This window comes from Balaenoptera ricei, chromosome 20 (assembly GCF_028023285.1).
Source record: "Balaenoptera ricei isolate mBalRic1 chromosome 20, mBalRic1.hap2, whole genome shotgun sequence".
Taxonomy (NCBI): Eukaryota; Metazoa; Chordata; class Mammalia; order Artiodactyla; family Balaenopteridae; genus Balaenoptera; species Balaenoptera ricei.
In genome coordinates this window covers 19,347,714-19,362,764 of record NC_082658.1, presented here as the reverse complement: position 1 = coordinate 19,362,764, position 15,051 = coordinate 19,347,714, and the positions used below count along the sequence as shown (strand labels likewise).

At 55.0% G+C, this 15,051-nt stretch overlaps 1 protein-coding gene across 3 annotated transcripts; it reads left to right on the top strand.

Moving 5' to 3' along the window:
* The first annotated feature begins 7,405 nt into the window (after window positions 1-7,405).
* NR1D1 (nuclear receptor subfamily 1 group D member 1) lies at window positions 7,406-15,031 on the top strand. Of its 3 annotated transcripts, none has more exons than XM_059906815.1 (8): window positions 7,406-8,033; window positions 10,745-11,083; window positions 11,382-11,470; window positions 11,568-11,712; window positions 12,064-12,707; window positions 12,999-13,184; window positions 13,695-13,905; window positions 14,544-15,031. In XM_059906815.1, the coding sequence occupies exons 1-8, from the start codon at window positions 8,003-8,005 to the stop codon at window positions 14,741-14,743; spliced, it is 1,845 nt and encodes a 614-aa protein (XP_059762798.1). In that variant the 5' UTR covers window positions 7,406-8,002; the 3' UTR covers window positions 14,744-15,031. The 3 variants fall into 3 exon arrangements, with proteins under 3 accessions (XP_059762798.1, XP_059762799.1, XP_059762800.1); XM_059906816.1 differs by lacking the exon at window positions 7,406-8,033 and adding an exon at window positions 10,468-10,562; XM_059906817.1 differs by lacking the exons at window positions 7,406-8,033; window positions 11,382-11,470 and having other exon boundaries at window positions 10,862-11,083.
* The last annotated feature ends 20 nt before the right edge of the window (window positions 15,032-15,051 follow it).

Below are 15,051 nucleotides of genomic sequence, written 5' to 3'. Positions count from 1 at the left end.
AGACTTGGTTTCCCCGCAGCCTGGGCTCCCCAAATCTGGCCGCCTGGTCCCCTCTTTCTAGGAAGGAGGATGCCACACAGAGATGCAGTGAGTGCCCAGTCCAGGATCAGAACCGGGAGTGTTCAGGGATTTGTGGGGTCAGGGACTGGAACCAAGGATTCTTTCTGCAGCAGTGGTCTGTGGGGTTAGTGGGCAGGAAGGGCAAAATCCCTCTGCCAACCGGGGATAGGGAAGAGCTGAGGGATGGGGTGGGGATGGGGGGGTGAGATCTGGAAGAACACAAACTCCGTCCAGATGGAGAACAAACTCTTCCTTGCGACACGAGAGACAAGCTCAGCCTCCATCCCTCATGGAAGTGTCCCCTCTCATCCATCTGGCCCTCCCAGCCCCTTAGAGACCTCTGTCAGCACTCTAACCCCAGACCCCCGCTCCCAGCCCTCTGCTCCGGGCCCCCCACCTGTGACCCTGTTTCTGAGCAGCAGTGCCTCTTGCTGGGATGTGAGACTGTGCTGGAGTCAGGCGGACAGTAGGTTAGCAGGAACAAGCAAATGAAAGGAGCACGACCCACATTTCCTCACCGCACCAAAACTTCGCAGATCCTGCATTGCAGAGCTAGCGCTTTTTTTTTTTTTTTTTAATTCTCCACTGGGCCCCTACACGCGTCTGCATTTTTGCAACCAGTACAGATTTTTTTTTTCAGGGTGCAAACTGCGCATTCTAATGAGCCAAAGCTCCTTCCCGCGGCATTGAAAATCTCTTTGGCAAATTGCTTCTCCCCACCCCCACCCCCAATTTAGAAAAAGGGGAGGGATCCCAAATTTGTGAAGTCGCATCCTCCCTCTCTCTTTCCCCTGCTCCCCTCCCCCAACATACTGCAGTCTTTCCAGCCCAACTAACAGCTGCAGACCAGGGGAGAGGGATGGGAGGTGGGAAAAATCAGCCTTGTTCCTTCTTTCCACTCAGACTGAGCTGGCGGGGGGCGGGGTTGCTTTTTTTTCCTGGGCAACCCGTTGCATCCCTCTTTCCCTCCCCATCCCAGCCAGTGTTTATGTAAGCCTCCCAGAAGCTACACACAGCCCCTAATGCCTGCCCAGGCCGCAGCTCCTCCAAGGTCCATCCTGCTCACGAGGACTGTCATGAGCCTCCGGCCTCCCCAGGCAGCTGCATGGAGATCTGCAGAGGCCCAAGGAATGAGGAGATGCTGGACACGGAGGGGGTTTGAGATGGAGCTTGGGGTAAGGGATGGCGATGGGGGCAGGCACACAGGTATCCCAGCCCCACCACTGCCCATACATTCCCCTGCATCTTAGTCCTACAGAGGCTCAAGGACAGCCAAGGGGCATGTGCAGGGACCTGGAAGATGACACCACCCGTGGGCTCCAGCAGCAGCACAGCAAAGGTTGGACAGGATGGCCTTGGCATAGCATGTGATGGATGTCACTGCCCCCCAATCCGGGAGGAGGAACCCCGTGCCAGAAAGAGGGCACTCTGGGGCTTAGTTTTCTCCTGCCAAGGACAGTCCATGTCACCTCCTTTATCCTGTGATTTTGCTGGGATCCTGGGCTCAGAGAGGGGAACCCAAAGGAGGATTCCCCAAAGCATCTGCTGAAGAAGCACTGACCCAGGATGGTGGGTGGCTTTCAGAGGGCTGTTTTCAGAAATGCTCATCTCTCAAGCAGGTAAATGGGGAAGAAGGATGTTGTTTCCTTATGGCTTTTTTTTTTTTTTAATAAATTTACTTTATTATTTATTTTTGGTTGCATTGGGTCTTCGTTGCTGCAGGCTGGCTTTCTCTAGTTGCAGAGAGCAGGGCCTACTCTTCGTTGCGGTGCGCGTGCTTCTCACTGCGGTGGCTTCTCTTGTTGCGGAGCACAGGCTCTAGGCGCGCAGGCTCTAGAGCACAGGCTCAGTAGTTGTGGCGCACGGGTTTAGTTGATCTGTGGCATGTGGGATCTTCCCGGACCAGGGCTCAAACCCGTGTCCCCTGCATTGGCAGGCGGATTCTTAACCACTGAGCCACCAGGGAAGTCCCTCCTTTTGGCTTTTTATACAACTTGTGTCTGTCCTTGGTGGTCTTCCGTACTCTCATTTAACCAATCCATTCTTTTTTATTTTTAATTTTTTTAATTGAAACTTGTATTTGAAGTGTTAACAAGAAAGGAGAACTTTGGTTCACTGGAAAAGTCGATCGACTAAATGAATTATAAAGGTAAGCAAGTATGTAACAGGTCCTAACTGGCAATGGACCCATATTGATTGGTTCCTACCAAGGGGTCCATGTAGATATGGTTCTCACCAAAGGGTCTGCATGCACAAGGCTCCCATGAGAGGGGGACATCTTGCAGTCCCCATTCATGTGGCCCCCACCGAGGGTGACTTCCAGCAAGATGGAGACCACACCACCCAACCAATCCTTTTTTTTTTTTTTTTGGCTGCACCACACAGCTTGTGGAATCTTAGTTCCCCGACCAGGGCCCTGGCAGTGAAAGCGCCAAGTCCTAACCACTGGACCGCCAGGGAATTCCCATTTTTTTCCCCAACCAATCCATTCTTGATACACCGTGGCCCTTTAAGGGGCCCAGACTTATGTGTCCCTCTCCCTTCATCACCAGCTACATATCCCAGAGTCACGGGGTCAGAGAAGAGAATTCGGATGCCTGCTTAAGTTATTCACTTCTGTAGCAATGTATGTGGAAGTTTGGTTTTTTGTGTGTTTGTTTGCAACCTAATCTGGCCCCCTTCTACCTAACCAGAGGAGGGGGATGTAGGAGTGAGAGAGGGAGGAGTTTAAGGGAAGAAGAAATGAGGGTGGAGTTAGAGGTTCTGGGAAACTAAGGTACTTGTGGAGACAGGAGCAAGGGGTACTTCAGGCTTCCCCTTCTTGGTGACACACCTCATTTCCAGCACCATCGTTGCTTAGGAAACACCAGGATGAGCTTGCAGCTCAGACATTCCACCCAGAGTAATCATTCTCTCAAGGAAGGGCAGTCTTGCTAGTGGAAGGAGTTTTATCCTCAGGCCTGGGGTTGAATTCCCAACATTGCCATTTTCATTGCGCCATTGATAGTGGTAGTTCCAAGAGACAGCTGGGGGAGCTTGAGCTCCTCCATAAGTCTCCATTAACTCCACCATTCTTTAATGTGACATCTTCTCAATCTTAAGCGCTTCACTTCAAATACAGCTTCAAGACAAGTTGCCTTGTCTCTGGAGCGTCCTGGGCAAGTTAATAAATGTTTCTAAGTCTCAGATTCCCCATCTCTAAATTGAGAATGAGGACTTCCCTGGTGGCACAAGTGATTAAGAATCCTCCCACCAATGCAGGGGACAAGGGTTCGATTCCTGGCCCGGGAAGATCCCACATGCCGCGGAGCAACTAAGCCCATGCACCACAACTACTGAGCCTGTGCTCTAGAGCCCGCAGGCCACAACTACTGAGCCTGCGAGCCACAACTACTGAAGCCCGCGCGCCTAGAGCCAATGCTCTGCAACAAGAGAAGCCACCACATGAGAAGCCCACGCACCGCAACGAAGAGTAGCCCCTACTTGCCGCAATTAGAGAAAACCCGCGTGCAGCAACAAAGACCCAATGCGGCCAGAACTAAATAAATAAATTTTAAAAATAAATAAACTAAGAATGAGACCTACAGCATAGGGCTGTCGTGGACATTCAATGAAATAATGTGTGTAACACACTTAGCCCAGTACCTGGCATACAGTTGGTACTTAATACATATTTATTATTTCCTTTCCTTGGAAAAAGGAGTAGTGAGGTAAAGATAGAATCTGAGGCAAAACACATCCATGGAACCCAGCCTTGGATCATACCTCACCCTCCCTTTTTCTATCACCCCCAGAGAAAACATTAATTCGGACTTTAACCCTCCTACTTAATTCTCCTGAAATTCTCCCCAAGACATCAAAGCTTTTGGTAGGTTAGGGAAAGCTGGCTGGTCTTTCAGAGAACAGAAAAAGGATCTAGTAGGGCCGGGAATGAGTCTCTCCCAGGCACAGGGCTTGCTGCCTGGGTCTGGGGCATTCCCAGCGTTTCTGTCCCGGGTCTGCATCACCTGGGCAGGCAGGTTATTTTCCTGGGGCAGTGGTTCGTTCCATGAGAAAGGAGCGGGGAAGGAAGGCACCTACTGAAGGCTGACCTGGTTTCCAGCAAGGACCCACGCCAGTCAGTCAGTCAGTCAAGCAGTCAGCCCAAGATTTAGGCCACCCAGGATTTGCACAGGTTGTTGCCTTGTTACCCAGAGCATCCTACTGGTGAGGAAAATAGGTCTTGGATCAAACACACACATCCACACACATTCTTGCCATTCACACTTACACACTCACACGTGCAGTCTCTCGTTCATAATCCTATGATCACACATACACTCTGGCCAGAGCTTGGAGCTCTCACTCTCTTCTCTTCCTCTACCCTATTTCTGCTGTCCTCCCCAGACCAAAGAAATTCAAGAGAATTTAAGACATAGTTGGAAACATATACACACACACAGGATTCCACCCGGCCCCTAAATGGTGAGGTCAGTCTAGAATCCCAGACTCTGAGGAATCTGAGCAGAAGTGTGGGCAACATGGAGCCAGGTGTGCTTTGCTGTGCTGGGTCTTGGATATGCATCCGTTCCCCATGGTTCTATCTGGGCACTGTTTATTAAGGGTCCATGTTGTTCTTGGGCTGAATTTCGCTATGGGAGATATGGTGCGTGAGCATGCACAGGTGTGTGTGTGTGTGTGTGTGTGTGTGAGAGAGAGAGAGTGTGTGTGTGTATAGAAGTGAACTGGAATGTCCAGCTGGCAGGAGGGGTGGGAGGCCGTGTTGAGATACACCTGTTGTCTTAGGTCAAGGTTGAGGTCATAGAGAGGCCAAAGCTAGATTCTATTCCAGGTTCCCAAAGGCCAGACGACCCAGCCTTTTCTCCCTCCATTTGGTGGCTCTGAGTCCCATAGTCTCTGTCCTTCTCCCAGCAGCTGTTGACAGAGAGACGAGCAGGATGGATAGACAGAAGCTTCTGGAGCCAAGGGAGAGTCCTGCCTTGTCATTTTTCTGTATCCTTCTCTCCAGTTGTAGAAGGAAGATCCCAAAGTTACTTCTTTGTCAGGGAGCAAAGGAGGGGCCCTATAAGAAGTGCAGAGGAAGGAGGGCCCAGAAGTAACCCCCCTCCTTTGCCTCCTCCCTCCCTGCCTCCGCCTTCATACCTCACACAGACTGCAAAACAACCCAGCTTCTTGCCAAGAGTCAGGCTGACTGCATTTCAGCTCTGGCTGCCTCTGCTTCCTCCTCCCTCTCACTGGCTGTAAACTCAGGGAGGGAGTCTTGACCCCTGCCCTCCCCGAATAGGGATAAACACCAGCAAGTAGAACAAGGGGTGGGCAGGGTGACCACAGCAGCAAGCAGAACCGTAGTTGCCAAACGGGGCAACTAAAGGGAGTGTGCTGACGGGGCTGCTGGGCTGGTGGGGAGCTAGAGGTCATACCAAGGTCCCTGATTTTGAGTCTAGCCCTGGCAGGTCCCTGGGCTCTGGCCCTGGCCCTGGCTCTGATGGAGACTCAGGAAGGGCGCAGAGAGCATGCATTGCCGGACATGGCAGCTCACCTCCCAGTTTTCCCTCCAGAGCCCAGCAGGAGGAGGGAGAGGGGGTGGAGGCTGAGTTCAGAACCAAGTTTTCCTGAAAAGCCTCTTTCCTTGTTTGTCCTAGCCCCTCCCAGGTCCTCCCACGCTCTGCTGCAGCTTCCCAGCTCTGGGCCAAGGGGCCAGGGCAGGCCAGGGAAGAGCCCACTGCCCTCTCTCTCCCACTGTCCTTGGGGGCAAGGGAACAAAGCTAAAGCCCAGGCCATTCTAGGGAGCCCATCTGTCTTCCCCTGGAAGTCAGAGGGTCAGCGAGTGGTCAGGCCAGCTGCCCAACCGCCTCCCCTTCAGTCACCCTCACAGCCCTCTCTGCTTACTTCCTCACCACCCAGCTTACTCCTTCTTTGGTGTCCACACGCCTCCGTTTCTTTACCTTTTCGGTAGCTGTTTCCAGGCAGGCATCCATCAATGCTGTCCCAGGAGCTATCTGTGAACAAGTGGAGAAGGGCTTCCTGTATGGAAAAAAAAAAGACAACAAAAAAACCCTCCCTAGGAGCTGTGGGGCTGAGAAGGGACTAGCAGGAAGAAGCAGGTGGCCCCGGTTCACTTGGCTGCTTCAGGAAGAGGCTCACAGCTCTCCCCGCAACCCAAGTCCTCAAACAGGATAGACCTCGGGAAATACCTGGCAGCCCAGTGGTTAGGACTCCCAGCTCTCACTGCCGAAGGCCCGGGTTCAATCCCTGGTTGGGGAATCCCACAAGCCGCACAGCGAGACCAAACCCCCCCCCCCCAACAGGATAGACCTCGACTGGAGACCCTCTTTCGCCAATGGGGCAGAGTTGCTCCTCTGAAGGGAGATGCCGGCTGTTTCTAACCCCTGTTCAGCATTTCACTTCCATGTCGGCCAACCTCCTTGATGGTGGTCAAATGAAACTAGCAATGGATGTCTGACCTTGGGCCAATCACTTCTTCTAAGACTCATTTTCCTCGTCAGTAAAGGAGGGAGGGTTAAGATGGTCTTTGTGTTCCCTTCCGTGGAATCCACGCTACCCTGAAGCACTGAGGGTGGGGATGGGGGTGTCACTCTGCCCCCAAGCCCTGCCTCACCTCTGGCCCCTTTAGGACTTCAAAGCACTTTCACCACAAAGTTCTCCTCGCTTGTCCTTTTTATTTCCTAGACAAAGGGAAATGACTCACCCCAAAGTCACCTTCAGTGGGTGGGGTGGTGTCATACACAAAAACAGGGAGTCCCCAGGGACATCCTCACCACGCCCCCCCCCACCCACCCATGGCAACTCCCTTCCCTAGGGGAGTAGAATGGAACAGGGGCCACATTTCCTTTCCATCTCAGGACTTGGCTCTGCAGCAGAAGTTCAGCTTAAGCTCCTGACCGAGGGGATATTCCTACTTGTCATCTCTCTCGTGTCACCAGTAACCTCAAGGCGAAGTCAGTCCTGCAATCACGTGAAGCCCTCACGTTTGCAAGGTTTGCAGAAAGGGGCTGTTAGCTTTGATCTCCCAGGGAGCGGCCAAGCTTGCCAGCCCCTCCCCAGGAATTCACATGCCTCTGCCATACAGGCTTTCCAAACACGCCACCCTGACTCTCAGCGCACTCCACCCCACAAGGCTCTCAGCTCCTCCCCGGTTCCAGCAAGAGCTTTTGCGAGGCAGAAACGGGGAAATATACGCAGTCCGCCCACTTTGCCAATGGACTACATATCCCGACAGGCTTGGCTTTACGCAGGCGCACGGAACTCAACGTGCCTGCTGCTGGAAAAGTGTGTCACTGGGGCACGAGGCGCTCCCTGGGATCACATGGTACCTGCTCCAGTGCCGCGTGCGGCCCGGGAACCCTGGGTTGCTGGCGCCTGCGCAGAGCCCTCTGTCCCAGAGAAAAAGGCTGGGGCAAAAGGCCGTTGAGATTGGCAGAGTGAAATACTGCTGCCGAGGGAACGTAGCAGGGCACACGTCTCGCTTCTTTGCGCCTGGGTGCCCCGTTTCTCCCATCACGTACTTACTTCCTGACTGCAACCTCTCTCCCTCTGGGACTTTTGCACCGGGAGCTCCAGATTCGCTACCCTGCAGCGCTGCGGAGCCTTCAGGCAGTGGCACCCCGGGCACTGCAGAGACCCGACCCTCCTTGCTACCTTCTAGCCAGAACTACTGCAGGCTGATTCCCTCCGCCCCCTTCCCCCACACTCTCTTGCTTTTCCCATGCAAAGCAGACCTCCGTTGCCTCAGCGTCCTACCCTTCTGCAGGGCTGCAGTCGGCCACCCCAAGACCTTGCTGCAGGGTGCCTAGGATCCTTATCGTGAGCCGCGGGGTCCACTCCCCGTCCTCGGTCAGTTCCCAGGGGGCGACAGCGGCAATTGTAATCTCCAGTTTGTGTCAAGGTCCAGTTTGAATGACCGCTGTCAGCTGGTGAAGACATGACGACCCTGGACTCCAACAACAACACAGGTACTAAGATTCCTTTGCTACCATCATTCTTTCTCTGTCACTGTCTCCTCTCCTCCATCTACGCCTTTGTAAGGAACTTTGTAAGGGACTGGAGACTCCCTCGGCCTGGGGATTTGCTAGCGTGATGGGGGCCATAGGCTGGGATTTCCAGAGCGTGTTGTTCGGCCTGGGAATGCGCCCGGAGGCGCCCCACCATCACCCCTCAGAGCCCCTCTCTTTAGCCTGAAGGACTCGGATCGCGGGGAAGGAGGAAATGGAGAGCGGGTACGTGTGGTGAGATGAACAGTTTACAGGAACTGGGAGTTTTGGAGCAGTGCCCCGAAACGCCCCCATCTGTCCACCCCCTGCAGCTGTGGCATGCCTGGACTTCTCGGAAGGAGGACCCCCTCCTTCCAATCTTCCTCTTCCCTTAGTTCCTGCAGGCTCGAGGGAACTCGAGAAGCAATGGGGCGATCTGGGTTCCAGGCAGGAGGGGCTGGGGGAATGGGTCGGATCTCACTGGTGAATCCTCAGTAGGGAGCGGCACTTGAGGAGCCCCACGAGTGGTGCTCTGCCCCAGGAAGGACACCCAGAGCGCCCCGGCAGCCCGGAGCGCTCACATGGCTGCGGAGCCGGGCCCACGTGCTGCGTTTGTTTTCATTCTGCAGAAGCCGTGGCCGCCACCCCATTGGTGGTTGCCTCCCGGCCCCGTTACATAATGAGCTCCGCCCCCCGTTGCTCCGGCAACGCGTGTACCCTTCTCTCCTCCCCTTAGTAGTCCTGACCCAGCTGGCGTGAGGGGCCCAGCCCTAGACTGGGACCCCGGACGCCGAGGAGGGGCGGGACGGGGGGCGGGGCTGCTGCTCCCAATTGACGGGAAGCGGAGAGGGCGGAACCTCGGGTTCTGGGGTTCCTCGTTGGGGAGCCACGTGCAAGAGGCACACGTGGAGCCGGGACGTGAGGCCGGCTGAGGGCCCGGCTCCCGCCCCGCCCCGCCGAGATGTGGGTGAAGCTGGGCTGACTCACCGCCCCCGCCTGCCTCCTTTTCCTGTCCGCCTGCCCGGCCCCCTCCTCCTTCCCCATAACCGATGCGGAGTAAGACAGAGCCATCCCTGACCTCTCGTGGTCTCATGTTTACACTCCTCAAGGGGACCTCACATCTAGCCACCCTTCTCCTCACTCTTTTCCTCTTTATTCTCTTTGCACCTACCTCACCGTACTGTCTTTAGACTCAGCTTCTCCCCATTACAAATTCTTTCTGTTCCCCAAGCATCTCGTTTCTTAGTCCTGCAAACACTGTCTTACGCCTACTCCCACCACACAAGAAGCAGTTTGTCTCCTAAGGACTTCCCTCAAAACAACTACATCCCAGAAACATAGCTGAAAGGATATTAAGTCTCTTTCATCTTTTTTTTTTCACAGAAAGGAAAACTGGGACCCAGAGAGGGGAGTTGATTTCCTCTGGGTCACAAATCAAGTTGCTGGTGATAGATCCAGATCTAAAGCTAGACTCTTTTGAGTGTGCCCCACACTTCCAGGTGGAAGTCTCTTCGGATGAGTCTTACTTCTCTTTGGGGGATGGCTGAACTGGGTCAGGTTCATTTACCACCAAATAAATATCCCATTCCCCCACCTCAGCCCTGAAACTGTAGGAGCTGATCTATTGTGCAATTATTTTACAGGGAACTCGGTTCACCCTGACCAACCTTGAGCTATTTTAGGGTTGCTCTGCCCAGCTTAGTGTGTGTCAGTGGGTGAGCAAGACATGTGCCTCTGTAGACACGGTGGCATGCCCTGTGTCGGCTCACACGTGTCCTGGGATCCTCCCTCCTCCCACCCCATCCATGGCAGGCCATGCGAGGTACTTGGCAAAGGTGTGGCAGGCAGGTCACCTTTTTCTCCTGCTAATGCAATGGGAACACAGCCACCTGGTTGGCAATATAACTAGAGGGCCAAAGTCTCTGAATGGCCAGAGAGCCAAGGTCATTGTCATCAGGCAGAGAGATCTAGAAGGGGGAATTCCAAAGCCTTAGGCTGGACAGTTTGTCCTTCACTTCCAACTCCTGCAACTCATACTGTTAAGCCCTTCCTGGATTCAGGGATAGAGTCCACTCTGACTCTTGATCTTGGAGGCCAGGGGAACAGTACCTTTGGAGAATACGTCTTCCAGTTTTGAGGGAATGTGATTGTTTTACTCTTGTAAGACCCCCACTCTCCTCAATGTTGGCTAGCTGCCCCTCCATGGTCTCATCCCTGGAATGGTCTTGGTATGAAAATCAGCAGCTGGTTTTTTTTTTTTTTTTTGAAGCCTGGGCATTATGAATGGTTTTCAGCTGCTCATCCCATCCCGAGGTCAGCTGCTGACAATTAAGTCATTAGCTGCGGTTGATATTCTAAAGGAAGGCATCCAGGGCGGGGGTGGGGGGTTGGTACATATGTGAAATACTCACAGAGCATCACAGAGGTCATGCCTCTAGAGAGGTACCTCACACGCCAGGCAGAAGCTGAATGTACCTGCCAAGAGTTGCGGTGGTTGGTTGGCCATGTCTGGTATGTGTTGGGGAGTTGCTTATTGTGGCTCTTCTGGGGACTCCAAGATTAGGTGTTTCACATGGTTAACTTCCGGGTATCCAACAGTGTTTTGGGAGGCACGTGAGGGATGGGCAGAGTGGTGACCTAGGACCAAAGATATATGGCGGTTGACACGCCTTTCCCTTGGGTTCTCCTGCCAGGTGGCGTCATCACCTACATCGGCTCCAGCGGCTCCTCCCCAAACCGCACCAGCCCCGAGTCCCTCTACAGTGACAGCTCGAATGGCAGCTTCCAGTCCCTGACCCAAGGCTGTCCCACCTACTTCCCACCATCACCCACTGGCTCCCTCACCCAGGACCCAGCTCGCTCCTTTGGGAGCACTCCAACCAGCTTGGGTGACGATGGTTCCCCTTCTTCTTCATCTTCCTCGTTGTCGTCATCCTCCTCCTTCTATAACGGGAGCCCCCCCAGGGGTCTACAAGTGGCCCTGGAAGACAGCAACCGAGTGTCCCCCAGCAAGAGCACCAGCAACATCACCAGTGAGTAAATTTCCAGCCGATTTGGGGGGAAGGGAAGGTGTCCCGGCTGAGGTGGGGAGTTGACATTCATGTGACACAGTTATTCCCAGGACCTACGCTGGCCTCAGGGATTTCTCCTAGAGTTGCACCAGCTGCTGTCAGCCCTGTCTGCTCATTCGAGTGCCCCCTAGATACTGAAGCTCCTCCTCAGTTTCCCCCCCACCCCGCCCCCCCGCCCAATCTCCAGCTCAGAAAACCTCCAGCTCTCTGGCCACTCAGAAACCTGCCCTGTTCACCCACTGCCCCTCTCTTCCCGCAGAGCTGAATGGCATGGTGCTACTGTGTAAGGTGTGTGGGGACGTGGCCTCGGGCTTCCACTATGGCGTGCATGCCTGTGAGGGCTGCAAGGTGAGGCAGGGTGTGGGTAAGGGCAGGTGACCCTCTCCCACAGGACACATAGGCCTGGCCTAGACGGAGGTGCTCACTAGCTGCCCCTGCTCCACAGGGCTTTTTCCGTCGGAGCATCCAGCAGAACATCCAGTACAAAAGGTGTCTGAAAAATGAGAACTGCTCCATCGTCCGCATCAATCGTAACCGCTGCCAGCAGTGTCGCTTCAAGAAGTGTCTCTCCGTGGGCATGTCTCGAGATGGTGAGGCAGCACCGTGCCCACGAGCTTCCCCTCGCCTTCCCCTCCCCCTTTCTTCCACTCGGAAGTTTCTGAATTAATCCCTCCCTTAAAAAGGCCCAATACTAGGCATCTCATTTGCATAGGGGATGCCCACATTTCATCGGGTCTCAGGTAAACACACACATCTTTCCCATTAGTCCCTCTGGTCACCTCTTACCGTAATTCCTACTTGGAAAACCCCCTCGATGGGTGTGGCCTTGTGGGTTTTATGTGGAACCCCAAGCCCTAAGGGGCTTGCCCATTCAGGAGGAAGGAAGAGAAGCATGTGAGTGTGTATGAGAATTTCCTGACACTGCTCTCATCCTGTCACAGCTGTGCGTTTTGGGCGCATCCCCAAACGAGAGAAGCAGCGGATGCTGGCTGAGATGCAGAGTGCCATGAACCTGGCCAACAACCAGCTAAGCAGCCAGTGCCCGCTGGAGACCCCACCCACCCAGCACCCCACCTCAAGCCCCATGGGCCCCTCACCACCCCCAGCCCCTGCCCCCTCACCCTTGGTGGGCTTCTCCCAGTTCCCACAACAGCTGACGCCTCCCCGATCCCCAAGTCCTGAGCCCACAGTGGAGGATGTGATATCCCAGGTAGCCCGGGCCCACCGAGAGATCTTCACCTACGCCCATGACAAGCTGGGCACCTCACCTGGCAACTTAAATGCCAACCATGCCTCGGGCAACCCTCCAGCCACCACCCCACATCACTGGGAAAGTCAGGGCTGCCCGCCTGCCCCCAATGACAACAACATCATGGCCGCCCAGCGTCATAATGAGGCCCTGAACAGTTTACGCCAGGCTCCCTCCTCTTACCCTCCCACCTGGCCCCCTGGCCCTGCCCATCACAGCTGCCACCAGCCAAACAGCAATGGGCACCATCTGTGCCCCACCCACGTGTACCCAGCCCCAGAAGGCGAAGCACCTGCCAACAGTCTGCGGCAGGGCAACTCCAAGAACGTTCTGCTGGTGAGGGCATTGGGGGTGAAGTGGGCAGGGGACTGGGGAGACTGGATTTAGCACAGGGCCGCTGGGTGTGCCTGAAGGCTAGGTGCAGGGAGGATGTTCAGCCCTGTAGGAAGGGCTCTGCCTGGGAATCCCTGATCTCCACCGGGCACCTGATTGCTACGTTACCTGAAAGACCCATCCTCCAAGGCCACAACTCTAACACAAGCAGAATCTGGGGCCCAGCACTGCTGGGGAAGCCTATCTGAGGCAGCCTGACTGATACTCCCCTCCCCAAATTCTTTCCTCTTCCAGGCATGTCCCATGAACATGTACCCGCACGGACGCAGTGGGCGAACTGTGCAGGAGATCTGGGAGGATTTCTCCATGAGCTTCACGCCCGCTGTGAGGGAGGTGGTAGAGTTTGCCAAGCACATCCCTGGCTTCCGTGATCTTTCTCAGCACGACCAGGTCACCCTGCTTAAGGCTGGCACCTTTGAGGTGAGTGACCCTTTGTGCTCCCTGCTCTTGACCTTGGGAAGGATCCAGCAGAAAGGGTGTCTGGGGTGGGCAGGGGCTCTGAAACCTTACTCGTGACGGATGAAGGAAGGGGCAGAATCCCCCCTAGTCCTGCCTATGGATGGCTGGGACTTCTGTCATCTCAGCTGGGGTCTAATTACATCCTACTACCCTAAAATAACACTTTAGGGTACAGCGCTATTCCCGTTCTAGGCATGAGTAAATTAACTTTGGTGAAGTGCCTTGCCCAAGGTCACAGGGAGTGACAAGGCTGAGACTCAGATTCAGGCTGGATTCCAAAGCCAGTGGGATGTTCCCCATCCTAACACCTGGCACCCCCCACACCCCCCGCCGCCTCATTGCTCACTCAGAAACTAGCCCCAGTCTTGACTGGGAAATCTAAGGCAGCACCAGTAACCCTTTCACAAAACTTTAGGGGCAACTTGGCAATTGCTCCTCCCACTCCACCCAGGATGACTGTCCCCGCTTTAGGTGCTGATGGTACGCTTTGCGTCGCTGTTCAACGTGAAGGACCAGACAGTGATGTTTCTGAGCCGCACCACCTACAGCCTGCAGGAGCTCGGCGCTATGGGCATGGGAGACCTGCTCAATGCCATGTTCGATTTCAGCGAGAAGCTCAACTCCCTGGCGCTTACCGAGGAGGAGCTGGGCCTCTTCACCGCGGTGGTGCTCGTCTCTGCAGGTAGGTCAGGCTCTCGCCTGAGCCTGACCCCGGGAGGAGGCAGACGCAGTTCGATTCAACACACCTTTTATGGAGTACCTACTCTAGGCCAGGCCCTGCACCCGGGCACTGGGGATACAGACATGATTCAGACACAGTCTAGCTCAGGAGACAGACTCATGCCCGACTAATTATAAAACAGTGAGATAAGTGTCACAGTAGAAGCATGAACCAAGGGCTTTGGAAGCACACACAACTATTTCTGCCTGGGGAGCTGGGGAAGGAGGTGACACTTGAGTGGGGCCTCAAAGGACAAGTAAAGATACTGCCAGGCAGAGAGAGGGGGAAGGGCATCCCAGGCAGAGGGAACTACAGAACAAAAAGCAAGGGAGCCTGGGCGTGTTTGGCCTGTTCAGGGAAGGAGAGCGGCCTGGTGGGGTGGGAGGGGGCCAGCCCTGCTGAGCCGGGGCTCCCAGATCGCAGGCACCTCCTGCTCTTGGAGAGGGAGTCATGTTCCCCCTCCTCCTCCTTCCCCATCGGCCCTCTGGGGGGCTTCGGGGAGAGGCCGCATGGCCGCCGCCGCGTCCTCGCAGGCCTCCGGGTCCTCCTCGTCAGAGGAGCTCAGGGAGCCTGCCTCACTGCCGTCGTCTTCCCCACAGACCGCTCGGGCATGGAGAATTCCGCTTCGGTGGAGCAGCTCCAGGAGACGCTGCTGCGGGCTCTTCGGGCTCTGGTGCTGAAGAACCGGCCCTCGGAGACTTCCCGCTTCACCAAGCTGCTGCTCAAGCTGCCGGACCTGCGGACCCTGAACAACATGCATTCCGAGAAGCTGCTGTCCTTCCGGGTGGACGCCCAGTGACCCGCCCGGCCGGCCTTCTGCCGCTGCCCCCTTGTACAGAATCGAACTCTGCACTTCTCTCTCCTTTACGAGACGAAAAGGAAAAGCAAACCAGAATCTTATTTATATTGTTATAAAATATTCCAAGATGAGCCTCTGGCCCCCCGAGCCTTCTTGTAAATACCTGCCTCCCTCCCCCATCACTGAACCTCCCCGGCCTCCCCTATTTAAACCACTCTCTCCCCCCTCTTACTCTCTAGCCCCCCGATTTGTTCTATTCCTGTCTCAAATCCAATAGTTCACAGCTGAGCTGGCTTCTGTGGTGTGTG